This window comes from Pseudonaja textilis, chromosome 7 (genome assembly GCF_049901715.1).
Source record: "Pseudonaja textilis isolate UNSWEBS1 chromosome 7, rPseTex1.2, whole genome shotgun sequence".
NCBI lineage: Eukaryota > Metazoa > Chordata > Lepidosauria > Squamata > Elapidae > Pseudonaja > Pseudonaja textilis.
This window is the reverse complement of record NC_141996.1, coordinates 1,866,591-1,879,366: the sequence shown is the minus strand read 5'-3', so window position 1 is coordinate 1,879,366 and position 12,776 is coordinate 1,866,591. Positions and strand designations below refer to the sequence as shown.

At 47.2% G+C, this 12,776-nt stretch overlaps 1 protein-coding gene across 1 annotated transcript in view; it reads left to right on the top strand.

Annotated features, from left to right (window-relative positions):
- SLCO2B1 (solute carrier organic anion transporter family member 2B1) overlaps nt 1–12,140 on the top strand; it is a 57,965-nt gene extending 45,825 nt beyond the window's left edge. Inside the window, exons 10-15 of the mRNA XM_087937855.1 lie at nt 250–442; nt 2,042–2,201; nt 4,150–4,319; nt 6,691–6,755; nt 9,072–9,192; nt 11,855–12,140. Coding sequence (XP_087793981.1) covers nt 250–442; nt 2,042–2,201; nt 4,150–4,319; nt 6,691–6,755; nt 9,072–9,192; nt 11,855–12,068 — 923 coding nt within the window. The 3' untranslated portion in view covers nt 12,069–12,140. The remainder of the gene's footprint in view (nt 1–249; nt 443–2,041; nt 2,202–4,149; nt 4,320–6,690; nt 6,756–9,071; nt 9,193–11,854) is intronic.
- Nucleotides 12,141–12,776: the final 636 nt, after the last annotated feature.

The window sequence follows — 12,776 nt, the reverse complement described above, 5'->3', positions numbered from 1 at the left end:
TAAGGGCTACCAAAGGGACGCGGTGGCTCAGTGGCTAAGACACTGAGCTTGTTGATCAGAAAAGTTCAGCAGTTCAGCAGTTCGAATCCCTAGTGCCGTGTCGCAGAGTGAGCTCCCGTTCCTTGTCCCAGCTTCTGCCAGCTTGGAAAATAAAGTGACCAGCTCTTCTTTGGGGCACTCCTAAACATTCACTTTGTGCTTTCTCTCTCTCTCTCTCTCTCTCTCTCTCTCTCTCTCTATGACCCGCAGGAGCCGTCAACATCCCAGGAGCCATGCTGGGCATCATTCTTGGTGGTGTCATCATAAAGAGCTGCAATTTCTCTCTCCAGCAGGCGACTATCCTGTGCATCATCAGTATGGCCTTTTGTGCCCTCTTCGATGTCCCCCTACTCTTCCTGGGGTGTCCCACCCAGATGATCGCAGGGCTGGATTACTCCGGAAGGTAATGCAAGCTCGGGTGCGGTCTCGCATCGGGGTTGTACAGGCAGTCCTTGTCTTACGGCCACAACTGAGACCCGGATTTTGGTCACTGAGCAAGGCCATTGTCATTAAGTACAGGTTCCCTTCAAGAAGTGAGGGGAGCCGAATGTCAACCCGTAAAATATTTCTATGGTCTTTTTTGAGTTGCCAACAAAAAAAGGGAGGGGGCAGCAGTGCAGCTGCTTGCAAACCAAAACTGCATTCCATAAATAATAGTTTTTCAAAGATAGTAACTAGGTGACCGAAGTTTCTGCCTGGCAAAATTCTAAATGGAGAACTTGATTGATGACTCTGGGCTATGGATATGTCGAATTTCGATACACCCAAGGGTTTGTGGGGAAAACCAGGGTCAAGGGTGACAATGAATGATGTATCTCAGAGTCGGCTGCACCCAGGCAGTGCCGGACATGTTTGCTCCCAATAAATCCTTTTGAAATTTTGGAAGTTTGGCTCGAGACTCAGGATTTAAATGGGGGGAACTGCTGGAGCCCTGACACGAGCCACCTATATTTCCATGATTGTTTAGAGGTACGTAAATCGAACCTATGTCAGTCAAGGACTACCCGTATTTAGATCAGCGGGAGGGAAGGATGACCCTTTTATGACTCGTGGACTCCAACAGTTCTGACCCAAACCCTTTTCCAATAAAACAAACACGAACCAAAGGGAACAGAAACCTTTTAATGAGTCTTACGAATCCTCAGTTAAAGGGCTGCTGCAAACTAATTAACTTTGATAAGCACGAGCCTCGCCAAAACTGTGTGAGGCTGCCAAGAATAACAGATAAGAAATAGTTTACAACACCAGAGTCTTCAAATGCCAACTGTAATGTCCACAAGGTTGAGTTTCAAAACGTTTTTGCTTCCTGCAAAGAATGTCTGCTTCACAGCTGGCTTTTATCGTCTTGAAGGAGGAGCCATTCCCTTGCAGCCTTACTCCCGAGTCACCTGTGATGTTGCAGCTGCTCTTTCCTCCGAGCAATCCTGCGCACAAACGCATTTGGCACAGGCTCCTCGGGAACCTCCTCATTGCTGCTGCCAGCCCCCACAATCTCTGAAGGCAGCAGTCCACACCCTGATGGTCCTGGCCCCTCACCTGAGTCCTCGCTCTCCTTAGCCATCCGCACCTGCTGCCAGCTAACCACAACATTGACTTGGTCGCTTGCAACAATTTGCAGATTAAATCAGCTGATACAGTCAATAAATGAAATTTTTCTTTTTAAGATAATGAGCGGAGGTAATAAAATCCACCTCTTGCCATACATTGGCACTCAAAAACGTAGCTCACATTAGGTGATATATGTTGGTATTCATTGCTGGAATATATTTTTGTGTAACAACTACAGAAGTTTTCAGCCAGTAGATGGCAGTGTTTACACGTTTGGCTCTATGGTATATACTCTATGCTCTTTTGTTCTAAGTAGAGTTTCCTGTTTCTTGTTAACAGTAAAATGGTTGAGCAGTAAAGCACATGGTGACTGTGCTCTTTGTTTGCTCTGTGGTGCTATATATAAACAGAATTTCTAACTATATATGTATATATATATTTTCTCCCTTCATAGTTCTGGACCTTGGCAGCTGATTACAACTTGCAACCTTAAGTGCAATTGTTCACTTTCCTTTTTCAACCCGGTTTGCGGGCAGGACCGCATGGAATACATCTCCCCTTGCTTTGCGGGCTGCACCAAACTCAACATCAATCCCATCACCAAGGCCATTGTGGTGTGTAGAAGTTTTCTTCCTACTTTCAGGTTGGAAAGAGGAGACTAAAAAGGAATGCACCTTTGTTGCATTTACGTTTACGTTTATTTACATACTAGCTGGATACCCGTGCTTCGCTACGAAATTATGTCGTTGGGCTTAGTTTTGGGGGAGGAAAATGGGTGTGTGTGTGGAATTCTGCCTCTGCCTACCAGCATCCACGGGTATTCATCTGGCTAGCGTCCTGTCAGTGTGCAACAGAGTGGAGGGCTGCTTGGAAACTGAAAGAGTGTTTGCTGTGTGAGCAAGGAGGAGACAGCAAGGAGCCTGGCCGTAGCTTAGCTTAAATGTTCTGTACTAAAGCTGCTTGGTGCTCTGAAACTAAAACTGAAACTAAAACTGAAACTGAAACTAAAACTGAAACTGAAACTTGTCTTCTCTGCTTGTATTTTGCATTTGGAAGAGATTTCTTTTTTTCAGGTGGGGAGGGGGAGTAGAACTCCTTAGCATCAGAGCATAATAATAATAATAATAATAATAATAATAATAATAATAATAATGGCAATGATAATAATATAGGAAATACTCTAATGCTCTGAGGGTCCTTTGGAAAAATCCTTTCTTAGTGAGCCCTGAGAAGCCGAGAGGAAGATACGTGCCAAATTTCAAGTTTGTAAGCTTTACGGTTCTGGAGATTTTGTGATGATGCGTGAGGGGTATTTCGCTTTTATATATATAGAGAGAGATTGCATTTCATTTTGGGGGGGAAACCTTCTGCAGTCATTGTGCCAAGAGTTTGTACATTCCAACAACCCTCTGACTCTCAACCCCCAAATGATCATTTTGACTGAAGAGGTTACTTGGATGAATAACAAAACGTCTCGGTTTTCACAAACTTCGGTCCGGTTGTCATGATTTAACCTTTTTTAAAGATATTTTTGGCCTGGAGGATTGAATCTTCATTTACATATTAAAAACAAAAGGACCGGTGGTGGGATTCAAATTTTTTTTTACTACTGGTTCTGTGGGGGCGTGGCTTGGTGGGCGTGGCAGGGGAAGGATATACTGCAAAATCCCCTTTCCCTCCCCACCCCGCTGACCTGCTTTCCAGCTCCATTCTCCCTGGCAGGGCAACCAAAGGAGACCCAGCCGATCAGCTGTGGGCGTGGCTTGGTGGGTGTGGTGTTCTGTGGGTGTGGCTCGGTGGGCGGGGCTTGGTGGACGAGGCAGAGGAAGGATATACTGCAAAATCCCCTTTCCCTCCCCTCCCCACTGACCTGCTTTCCAGCTCTGTTCTCCCTGGCAGGGCAACCAAAGCCGATCAGCTGGGACTCGATGGGAGGCAGAGAAGAGATGGGGTTGGCGGGGCCACTCAGAGGTGGGATTCTGAACTACTCCAAATTTCCGCTACCGGTTCTCCAGAACCGGTCAGAACCTGCTGAATCCCCACCTCTGGACCGGAAGGCAGTTATCAGTAGGTGGAGACAGAATAATTGTCTTCTGGTACTTGGGTCGGTTGTCACGGCAAAGAAAGGGGTCGATTTATTCTTCTGAAGCATCCAAGAAACAATGGAGGGAAACTCAACAAGGAGAGAAGCAAGCTGGAATGAAGGAGAAACGTCATAACAGGGAGGACAATTAACCAGTGGAACTGCTGGCCACTAGAAATCGTGGACACTCCATCACTGGAGGTTTTTAAGAGGAGGTTGGACAGTCAGTTGTCTGAAATGATATTATAGGGTAAAGCAAGGTGTCCCTCCTTGGGAACTTTAAGACTGATGGATTTGTGGACAAGGCTGGCTGGGGGGAATTCTGGAAAGTCCACAAGTCTTAAAGGTGCCAAGGACACGCCTTGTCTATGGTCTCCTGCTTGAGCCGGGGTTGGACTATCACACCTCCAAGGTCCCTCCTGTTCTTCTGTACATTCCCTGATTCTTTCCTGACCTTCTTCTTCTCCTTCTCCGTTCAGAATTACACCGAATGCAACTGCATCCTCGTCAACGGAGCCATCGGCTACGCTAAGCCCGGCCACTGCAGCTCTTCCTGCGGCCACTTCCTGATGCCCTTCGTTCTGATCGCGGCCATATCCGGATTCTTAGGCAGCCTCTCCCACACGCCGGCCTTTGTGCTGGTTCTCAGGTAGCTGAAGAAGCCCAGCAACGGGGGGCACCTTGGTTCGTTTCGTTATTTGTGACCTGCCTCGATGATCTTTACCAATGATTCAAATAATTCAGAGGCAGTGGACCTACCCAATGTGCCTTCTTCCTTGTTTTTTCCCACAACAACAGTCCTGGGAGGTAGATTGGACTGAGAGAGTGAGGGACTGGCCCAAAGTCACCCAGCCGGGTTTCATGGTCTAAGGCAGGACTAGAACTCCCTGTCTCCTGGTGATTGGCCCAAAGTCACCCAGTTGGCTTTCATGCCTAAGGCGGGACTAGAACTCCCCATCTCCTGGTGATTGGCCCAAAGTCACCCAGCTGTCTTTCATGCCTAAGGCAGGACTAGAACTCACTGTCTCCTAGTGATTGGTCTAAAGTCCCCCAGTTGGCTTTCATGCCTAAGGTGGGACTAGAACTCACCGTCTCCTGGTGATTGGTCCAAAGTCACCCAGCTGGGTTTCATGCCTAAGGCGGGACTAGAACTCCCCGTCTCCTGGTGATTGGCCCAAAGTCCCCCAGCTGGCTTTCATGCCTAGGCGGGACTAGAACTCCCGTCTCCTGGTGATTGGCCCAAAGTCACCCAGTTGGCTTTCATGCCTAAGGCGGGACTAGAACTCACCATCTCCTGGTGATTGGCCCAAAGTCCCCCAATTGGCTTTCATGCCTAAGGCGGGACTAGAACTCACCGTCACCTGGTGATTGGCCCAAAGCCACCCAGCTGGGTTTCATGAGCTAAGGCGGACTGACTCCCCGTCTCCTGGTGATTGCCTGAAAGTCCCCCAGCTGGCTTTCATGGTTAAAGCAAGACTAGAACTCAGCACATTTTGGGGATTGGCCCGAAGTCACCTAAGGCCCAAAGTCAAGACTCAAATTCATAGGCCATGGGGGGGGTGGGGGGGCATTGGCATCATGGTCTCTCACTCGTTGAGAAACTGAAAGAGTCATCCTTGTGGACAACAGTCCCCAAAGGGCCACCAAGTTCTTCCCAGACAGCCCCGAGAAGGTGAATACCTGGCAAAGATCAGAGGCAGGAAATTTGGGGGCTCCCCGTTGCACATACATGGTCTCCCTTCTGGCAAGGAGGTATCCCCCAAAGTTTTGACTTGGCAGAAAGCAAGAAGAACGGATGGATGTCTCTGGCGATTCTCAGTCGTTCAGCTCCTCATTGTGCTTCTTCAACAAGCAACTGGACTGTATTTTTCCTGGAAGAAAGAGAAGAGGAGGAGGAGGAGGAGGAAGGGGAGAAGAAGAAGAAGAAGAAGAAGAAGAAGAAGAAGAAGAAGAAGAAGAAGAAGAAGAAGAAGAAGAAGAAGAAGAAGAAGAAGAAGAAGAAGAAGAAGAAGAAGAAGAAGAAGAAGAAGAAGAAGAAGAAGAAAGAGAATGAGAGGAGGAGGAGGAGGAGGGAGGAGGAGGAGGAGGAGGGAGGAGGAGGAGGAGAGGAGGAGGAGGAGAGGAGGGAGGAGGAGAGAGGAGGAGGAATAAGGAAGAGAATTAGAGAAGGGAAGAAGAAGAAGAAAAGAGAGAAGAAGAAGAGAAGGAGGAAGAAGTAGAAGAAGAAGAGGAAGAAGAATTAGAGGAGGAAGAAGAAGAATTAGAAATTAGAGAAGTAGAAGAAGAAGAAGGAGAGAAGAAGAAGAAGAAAGAAGAAAAGAAGAAGAGGAAGAAGAAGAAGAAGAAGAAGAAGGAAGAAGAAAATTAGAAGAAAGAAGAAGAGAAGAAGGAAGAAGAATTAGAAGAAAGAAGAAGAGTAAGTAGAATTAGAGAAGGGGGAGGAGGAGGAAGAGGAGGAGGAGGAGGAGGAGTAAGGACGAGAAGAGGAGAAGAGAAAAGAGAGATAGAAGAGAAGGAGGAAGAAGAAGTAGAGGAAGTAGAATTAGAGGAGGAGGAAGAAGAATTAGAGGAAGAAGAAGAAGAAGGAGGAGGAGGAGGAGGAGGCAGGAGAATTAGAAGAATTAGAGTAAGTAGAATTAGAGGAGGAGGAGGAGGAGGAGGAAGAGGAAGAAGAAGAAGAAAAAGGAGAAGGAATAATTTCACTTCATATCCAAGAAGCTTCATCCATTGAGGATGAACCATCCAGTCAGAACTGATGAAGCTTCTTGGATGTGAAGCAAAACCTCTTTTTCTTCTTCCTGGAGTAAAAAAACAAAAACCAGTCCGGTTGTCTTTTGAAAGAGCCCCTGTGAGACACGAGCCCCCCACCGTTCACCTGCAGAGAAGCCATGGCGAAGTGCCTAAATCTGTCGGGGACCCTCAAATCCGCATCCCCAGAGAGCCACCGTAGGTCCGTTCCCCCCCCCCGCCAAGTGCCTATTGATCCCCAACTAATTTTTTTTTTCCTTCGGGGGTTTTAGGAGCGTCAAGAAACAAGACAAATCCTTCGCCCTGGGCTTGCAGTTTCTGCTCTTGAGGCTTCTCGGTGAGTCAACTTGCAAGGCCCCTTCCGCTGGGGATTCTGGGGCAGGGCTGGGCTTCAACAATTTTGGCAACTGGTGGCTGGGTGGGTGTGGCCATGGTGGGCGTGGCCTACCTGAACCACGATGGGCGGGGGGGGGGAGGGCATTTTCGCCTTTCCCTGGCTCCGGAGGCTTTCCTAGAGCCCCTGGGAGGGGGAACTCATTCTGTCTCCGGCCTCTGGGAAGCCTGTTTTCCTTTCCCTTCTTTTCTTTTCTTCCCTTCTCTTCCTCTTTCTTTCCCTTCCCTTTATTCCCTTCTCTTTCTCCTTCCTTTCCTTCCTTTCCTTCCTCTCCTTTCCTTTCCTTTCCTTTCCTTTCCTTTCCTTCCTTTCCTTTCCTTTCCTTTTCTTTTCCTTCCTTTCCCTTCTTCCTTTCCCTTCCTTCCTTTCCTTTCCCTTCTCCTTTCTCCCTTCCCTTCCTTTTCCTTTCTTTCCTTTCTTCCTTTCCTCCTTCTTCCTTTCCTTCCTTTCTTCCTTCCCTTCCTTCCTTTCCTTCCTTCCTTCCTTCCTTCTTCTTTCCTTCTTTCCTTTCCTTTTCCTTTTCCTTTCCTTTTTCCTTTCCTTTCCTTTCCTTTCCTTTCCTTTCCTTCCTTCCTTTCCTTTCCTTCCTTCCTTCCTTCCTTCCCTTTCCTTTCCTTTCTTTCCTTTCCTTTCCTTTCCTTTCCTTTCTTTCCTTTCCTTTCCTTCCTTTCCTTTCCTTTCCTTTCCTTTCCTTTCCTTTCCTTTCCTTCTTCCTTTCCCTTCCTTTTCCTTTCCTTTCCTTTCCTTTCCTTTCCTTCCTTCCCTTCCTTTTTTTCCTTTCCTTTCTTTCCTTTCCTTTCTTTCCCTTCCCTTCCTTCCTTCCTTCCCTTCCCTTTCCCTTTCCTTTCCTTCCTTCCTTCTCCTTTTCCTTTCCTTTCCTTTCCTTTCCTTTCCTTTCCTTTCCTTTCCTTTCCTTTCCTTCCTTTCCTTCCCTTCCCTTTTCCTTCCCTTCCCTTCCCCTTTCCTTTCCCTTTCCTTTCCTTTCCTTTCTTTTCCTTTCCTTTCCTTTCCTTTCCCTTTCCTTTCCTTTCCTTTCCCATGTCCTTCCCTTCCTTCCTTTCCTTTCCTTTCCTTTCCTTTCCCTTTCCTTTCCTTCCCTTCCCTTCCTTCCTTCCTTCCTTCCTTCCTTCCTTTCCCTTTCCTTTCCTTTCCTTTCCTTTCCTTTCCTTCCCTTTCCTTCCCCCTTCCTTTCCTTCCTTTCCTTCCCTTTCCTTTCCTTTCCTTTCCTTTCCTTTCCTTTCCTTTCCTTTCCTTTCCTTTCCTTCCTTCCCTTCCTTCCTTCCTTTCCTTTCCTTTCCTTTCCTTTCCCTTTCCTTTCCTTCCCCTTCCCTTCCCTTCCCTTCCCTTCCTTCCCTTTCCTTTCCTTTCCTTTCCTTCCTTCCTTCCCTTTCCTTCCTTCCTTCCTTTCCTTTCCTTTCCTTTTCCTTTCCTTTCCTTCCCTTTCCTTCCCTTCCTTCCTTCCTTCCTTCCCTTCCTTCCTTCCCTTCCTTCCTCCTTCCTTCCCTTCCTTCCTTTCCTTCCTTTCCCTTCTTCCTTCCCTCCCCTCCTGGGATGGGAAATCAGGACGGGTTGGACTCCCCGGCTGAGTGGATCCAGCCGCCTGCAGCTTCAGCACCTGGGACAGTTCAGGGCTGGGAGGGGCTGGGCGCAAAGGCAAACGGACTCCGGGGGCCTTTTTCCCCAGAGCGGAACTTAACATTTTAGGGACCGGGGCAGGACACGAAGGGGAGGAGGAGGAGGAGGAGGAGGAGGAGGAGGAGGAGGAGGAGGAGGAGGAAATCACATGCCCACCTTTCACAGGTTCAAGGCAGCACCTGAACTCTACAGGTAGTCCTTGACTTACAACCGCAACGGAGCCCCAAATTTCTGTCACTAAGCAAGACATTTGTCAAATGAGTTTTTGGCCCGTTTTATGCTCTTCCTTGCCACCGTTGTTAAGCGAATCACTGCCATTCTTAGGATAGCAACACCATCGTTAAGCAAATCCGGCTTCCCCCATGGACCTCGCTGGTCGAAGGGTCACAAACGGGGATCACGTGACCCCTGGGACCCTGCGATCACCCTAACTAGGAGCCCTTTGTCAAGTATCTGCATGTAATTCACGGGACCCTGGGGAGGCTGCAACAGTTGTAAGTGTGAAAAACGGTCATATGTCGCTCTTTTTTTCCAGTGCTACTGTAACTTTGAACGGTCACTAAATGAACTGTCATAAGCCAAGGACCGCATACACTGTCTATATCCCCTTTGCTTCTTTCTCAGCCTGGTTGCCGGCGCCCGTGGTCTATGGCAGCGCCATCGACACAACCTGCCTCCTGTGGCAATATAAGTGCAAAAAGAGAGCCGGCTGTCGATACTACGACCACACAGCCTTCCGCCGGAGGTGAGTCCTCTCCCTTGGCCCAAACTTTTCCTTCTTTTAATAACTGGATGTCAGTTGGCCCTGCCAGGACTAAGGCGGTAAGCAGCAGGCAAAGGATCTTGGTTTGTGTCAGCGGTGGGATTCTACCGGTTCAGCCCAGTTGAGACGAACTGGTAGTTTAAAAAAAAAATGCTACTGTTCAGCTGAACCAGTAGTAAAAAAAAAAACAGCTACCAGTTTGCCCGAACCGCAGTGGTGGGATTCAGCCGGTTCTCACCGGTTGAACAGAACTGGTTGTTAACTTTCTGAGCAGTTTGGTGATCTGGTTATTGGAAAAAATTGTCAGGGCAGAGAATCGGTTGTTAAATTATTTGAATCCCACCACTGCTGAACCAATAATTCCTTTCCTTTCCTCCTGCTGATCAGCTGTTCCAATGATCAATTGTTCTGGGATCCCCCTTCCTCTCTTACTGATTCACCCACAAGGCTTCCCTGAGGCCCAGGAGGCCCCCCAAAACCCGGAGCGCACGGGGGCTGAAGCCACGCCTACCCAGTTGCACGGCTGTGCCCCACTTAGCCACTCCCACTTAGCCACGCCTGCAGAAGTGGTAGTAAACCTATTTGCATCCCGGCCCCGGTTTGTGCGTAGGGGAAAGTGGCAGGACCTGGGGGGTTTGGAATCAAAAGAGGCAACAGCCTAGAATTTCTACACAAATAAACATAGTCGCAAGCAAAGTACGACCACACCTGGAGTCCTGCATCCAGTTTTGGTCACCACACTATAAAAAAGATGTTGAGAGTCTTAGAAAAAGTGCAGAGAAGAGCAACCAGGAGGATGAGGGGACTGAAGGCTAAAACATACGATGAACAGTTGCAGAAACTGGGCCTGGCTAGTCTAGGGAAGAGAAAGACCAGGGGAGACTGTTGGCTTTTTTGGCTACTGTTTCAAGCAGCCAAAAAAGCCAATGCAATCCTAAATTGCATTAACAGAGGGATACAATCCAGATCGAGGGAGGTACTAATACAACACTGTAAAGGCTTTGTAAGGCCACACCTAGAGTCCTGCATCCAGTTTTGGTCACCACATTATTAAAAAAAGATGTTGAGACTCTTAGAAAAAGTACAGAGAAGAGCAACCAAAATTATGAGGGGACTGGAGACTAAAACCTACGATGAACGGTAGTAGGAACTGGGCCTGGCTAGTCTAGGGAAGAGAAGGACCATGGTGTCGTGCTTGGGTGGTGGGGTTAGACTAGATGACCTACAAGGTTTCTTCCAACTATTAATCTGGATCTATCTAAGATGATCAAAGGCCTGGAAATTAAAACATATGATGAACGGTTGCAGGAACTGGGCCTGGCTAGTCCAGGGAAGGGAAGGACCAGGGGAGGCAGGAGAGCAGCCTTCCAATATATGAGGGAGGGGCTTCCCCAGAGAGGAGGAGGCGGTCAAGCAATTTCCAAGCCACCCAAAGGCCAGACAGGGAATAATGGATGGAAACTGATCCAGGAGAGATTTTTCAACCTGGAAATAAGGAGAAATTTTCTGACAGGGAGAACAATCCACCCATAGAACAGAAGTTGCTGTCAGAAGTTGTGGGAGCTTCATCCCTGGAGGCTTTCAAGAAGAGACTGGACTGCCCTCTGTCAGAAATGGTGTAGGGTCTCCCGTTTGGTTGGGGGGTTAGACTGGATGACCTACAAGGTCCCTTCCAACTCTGTGAATCTGTATCTGTATCTGATTCCAATTCAAACAAATAATCACAGCTGCCAGATTCAATTCACCCACCTTCAAACCGAGTTGAAAGTTTCAGTCTGGCACAATCCAGAGAAACATACAGGCAGTCCTTGACTTAGAACCATTCGTTTAGTGACTGTTTAAGTTAAGCAGCAGTCACAAAAAATTTTTTTATTGTCTTTCTAATCTTTTTAGTTTCTAACCTCTGTTTCTGTTAGTTAGCCATTGGTAAAACAAGTTCCCATGTTTAAAAAGTATTCTCTTTCTTCCTTTTCTTTTAAGTGTTAATCTACCCATCTCGACACATTCTAATATTTTTATAACACTTCCCTCTGTGGGGGTCTCTTCATTTTTCCATTGTTGTGCAAACACAATTCTTGCTGCCATTAACACAATGTAAAATTAAGTACGTATCCCCTTTATTATGCTGTTCTGCATAACGATACACCTCACAAGAATATTTCTGGTTTCAAATCTATATGTTGCTTTGTCATTTTTCTCTAGCCAAATATGTCTTTTAGTCCAGTATTTTATTTTATTTTATTTTTTTTGCCTTTGGGCCCGTCCACCCCATTGGATAAATTTTCAAACATTTTGATGGATAATTGAGGAATTTAGAGAGAGGGTTTACAAAAAAAACACCCTGGAGGAAAAATAGATACAAAATCGGATTTTCCCAAGGAAGAATTGGCGAAGGCATGCAATGACCGCATGCAGTAATTAATAGAGGAGGAGGATTGGAAAACATTTTTTTTCTTTGCGTTCTTTAGTTCTTTGCCTGCACAAAAATGCTTCTCTCCCCCTCTATGAATGTTTAAAATAAAACCCAGGGAGAAATGAAATTTGCCCTTCTTAAGACGGGACGTTAGGCCTCTTGTTAACCGCGACATCCCCAACGGAGCTTTTTTGAACAGAAAAGCATTTTCTGTTTTTCGCCCTTCCCCAGGTTTGTGGGCATCCAGCTTTTATTCGAAATCAGCTGTTTCCTGTCCTTCTGCGTGGTCTACATCCTCCTCATTCGAAAGGAGGACGAAGAGGAGGGAGGGGAAGAAAAACGGGGCTTCCCCAGAATCCGCCAAGTAATCATATCCTGGACATTATTGGGGGCGGGTGGGGGTGTCAGCCTTCTGCGTTTCGCTCGGCCGAAGGAATGGAAATGAGATCGCTTGGCGTGAACTGGAATGAAACTAGGACGGAGACGAGGATTTCCTTGCGCTGAGATTCAGTTTGGACCTCTTCTATATTTTCTATATATATTTTTTTCTTCCTTTTCTTCCTTTTTTCTTTCCCTTTCTTTCTTTCTTTCTTTCTTTCTTTCTTTCTTGCTTGCTAGTTTTCCTTCCTTCCTTGTTCTTCTTTTCCTTCCTTCCTTCCTTCCTTCCTTCCTTCCTTCCTTCCTTCCTTCCTTCCTTCCTTCCTTCCTTCCTTGTCCTTCTTCCCTTCCTTCCCTGTTCTTCCTTCCTGTTCTTCTTTTCCTTCCTTTCTTCCTTCCTTCCTTCCTTCCTTCCTTCCTTCCTTCCTTCCTTCCTTCCTTCCTTCCTTGTCCTTCTTCCCTTCCTTCCATGTTCTTCCTTCCCTGTTCTTCCTTCCTTCCTTCCTTCCTTCCTTCCTTCCTTCCTTCCTTCCTTCCTTCCTTCCTTCCTTCCTTGTCCTTCTTCCCTTCCTTCCTTCCCTGTTCTTCCTTCCTGTTCTTTCCTTCCTTCCTTCCTTCCTTCCTTCCTTCCTTCCTTCCTTCCTTCCTTCCTTCCTTCCTTCCTTCCTTCCTTCCATCCATCCATCCATCCATCCATCCATCCTCCCTCCCTTTTCTTTCGTACATGTGACTGGATGTTCCTAGCCCATCTGCCATTTGCTGAAGGGCAAAATAG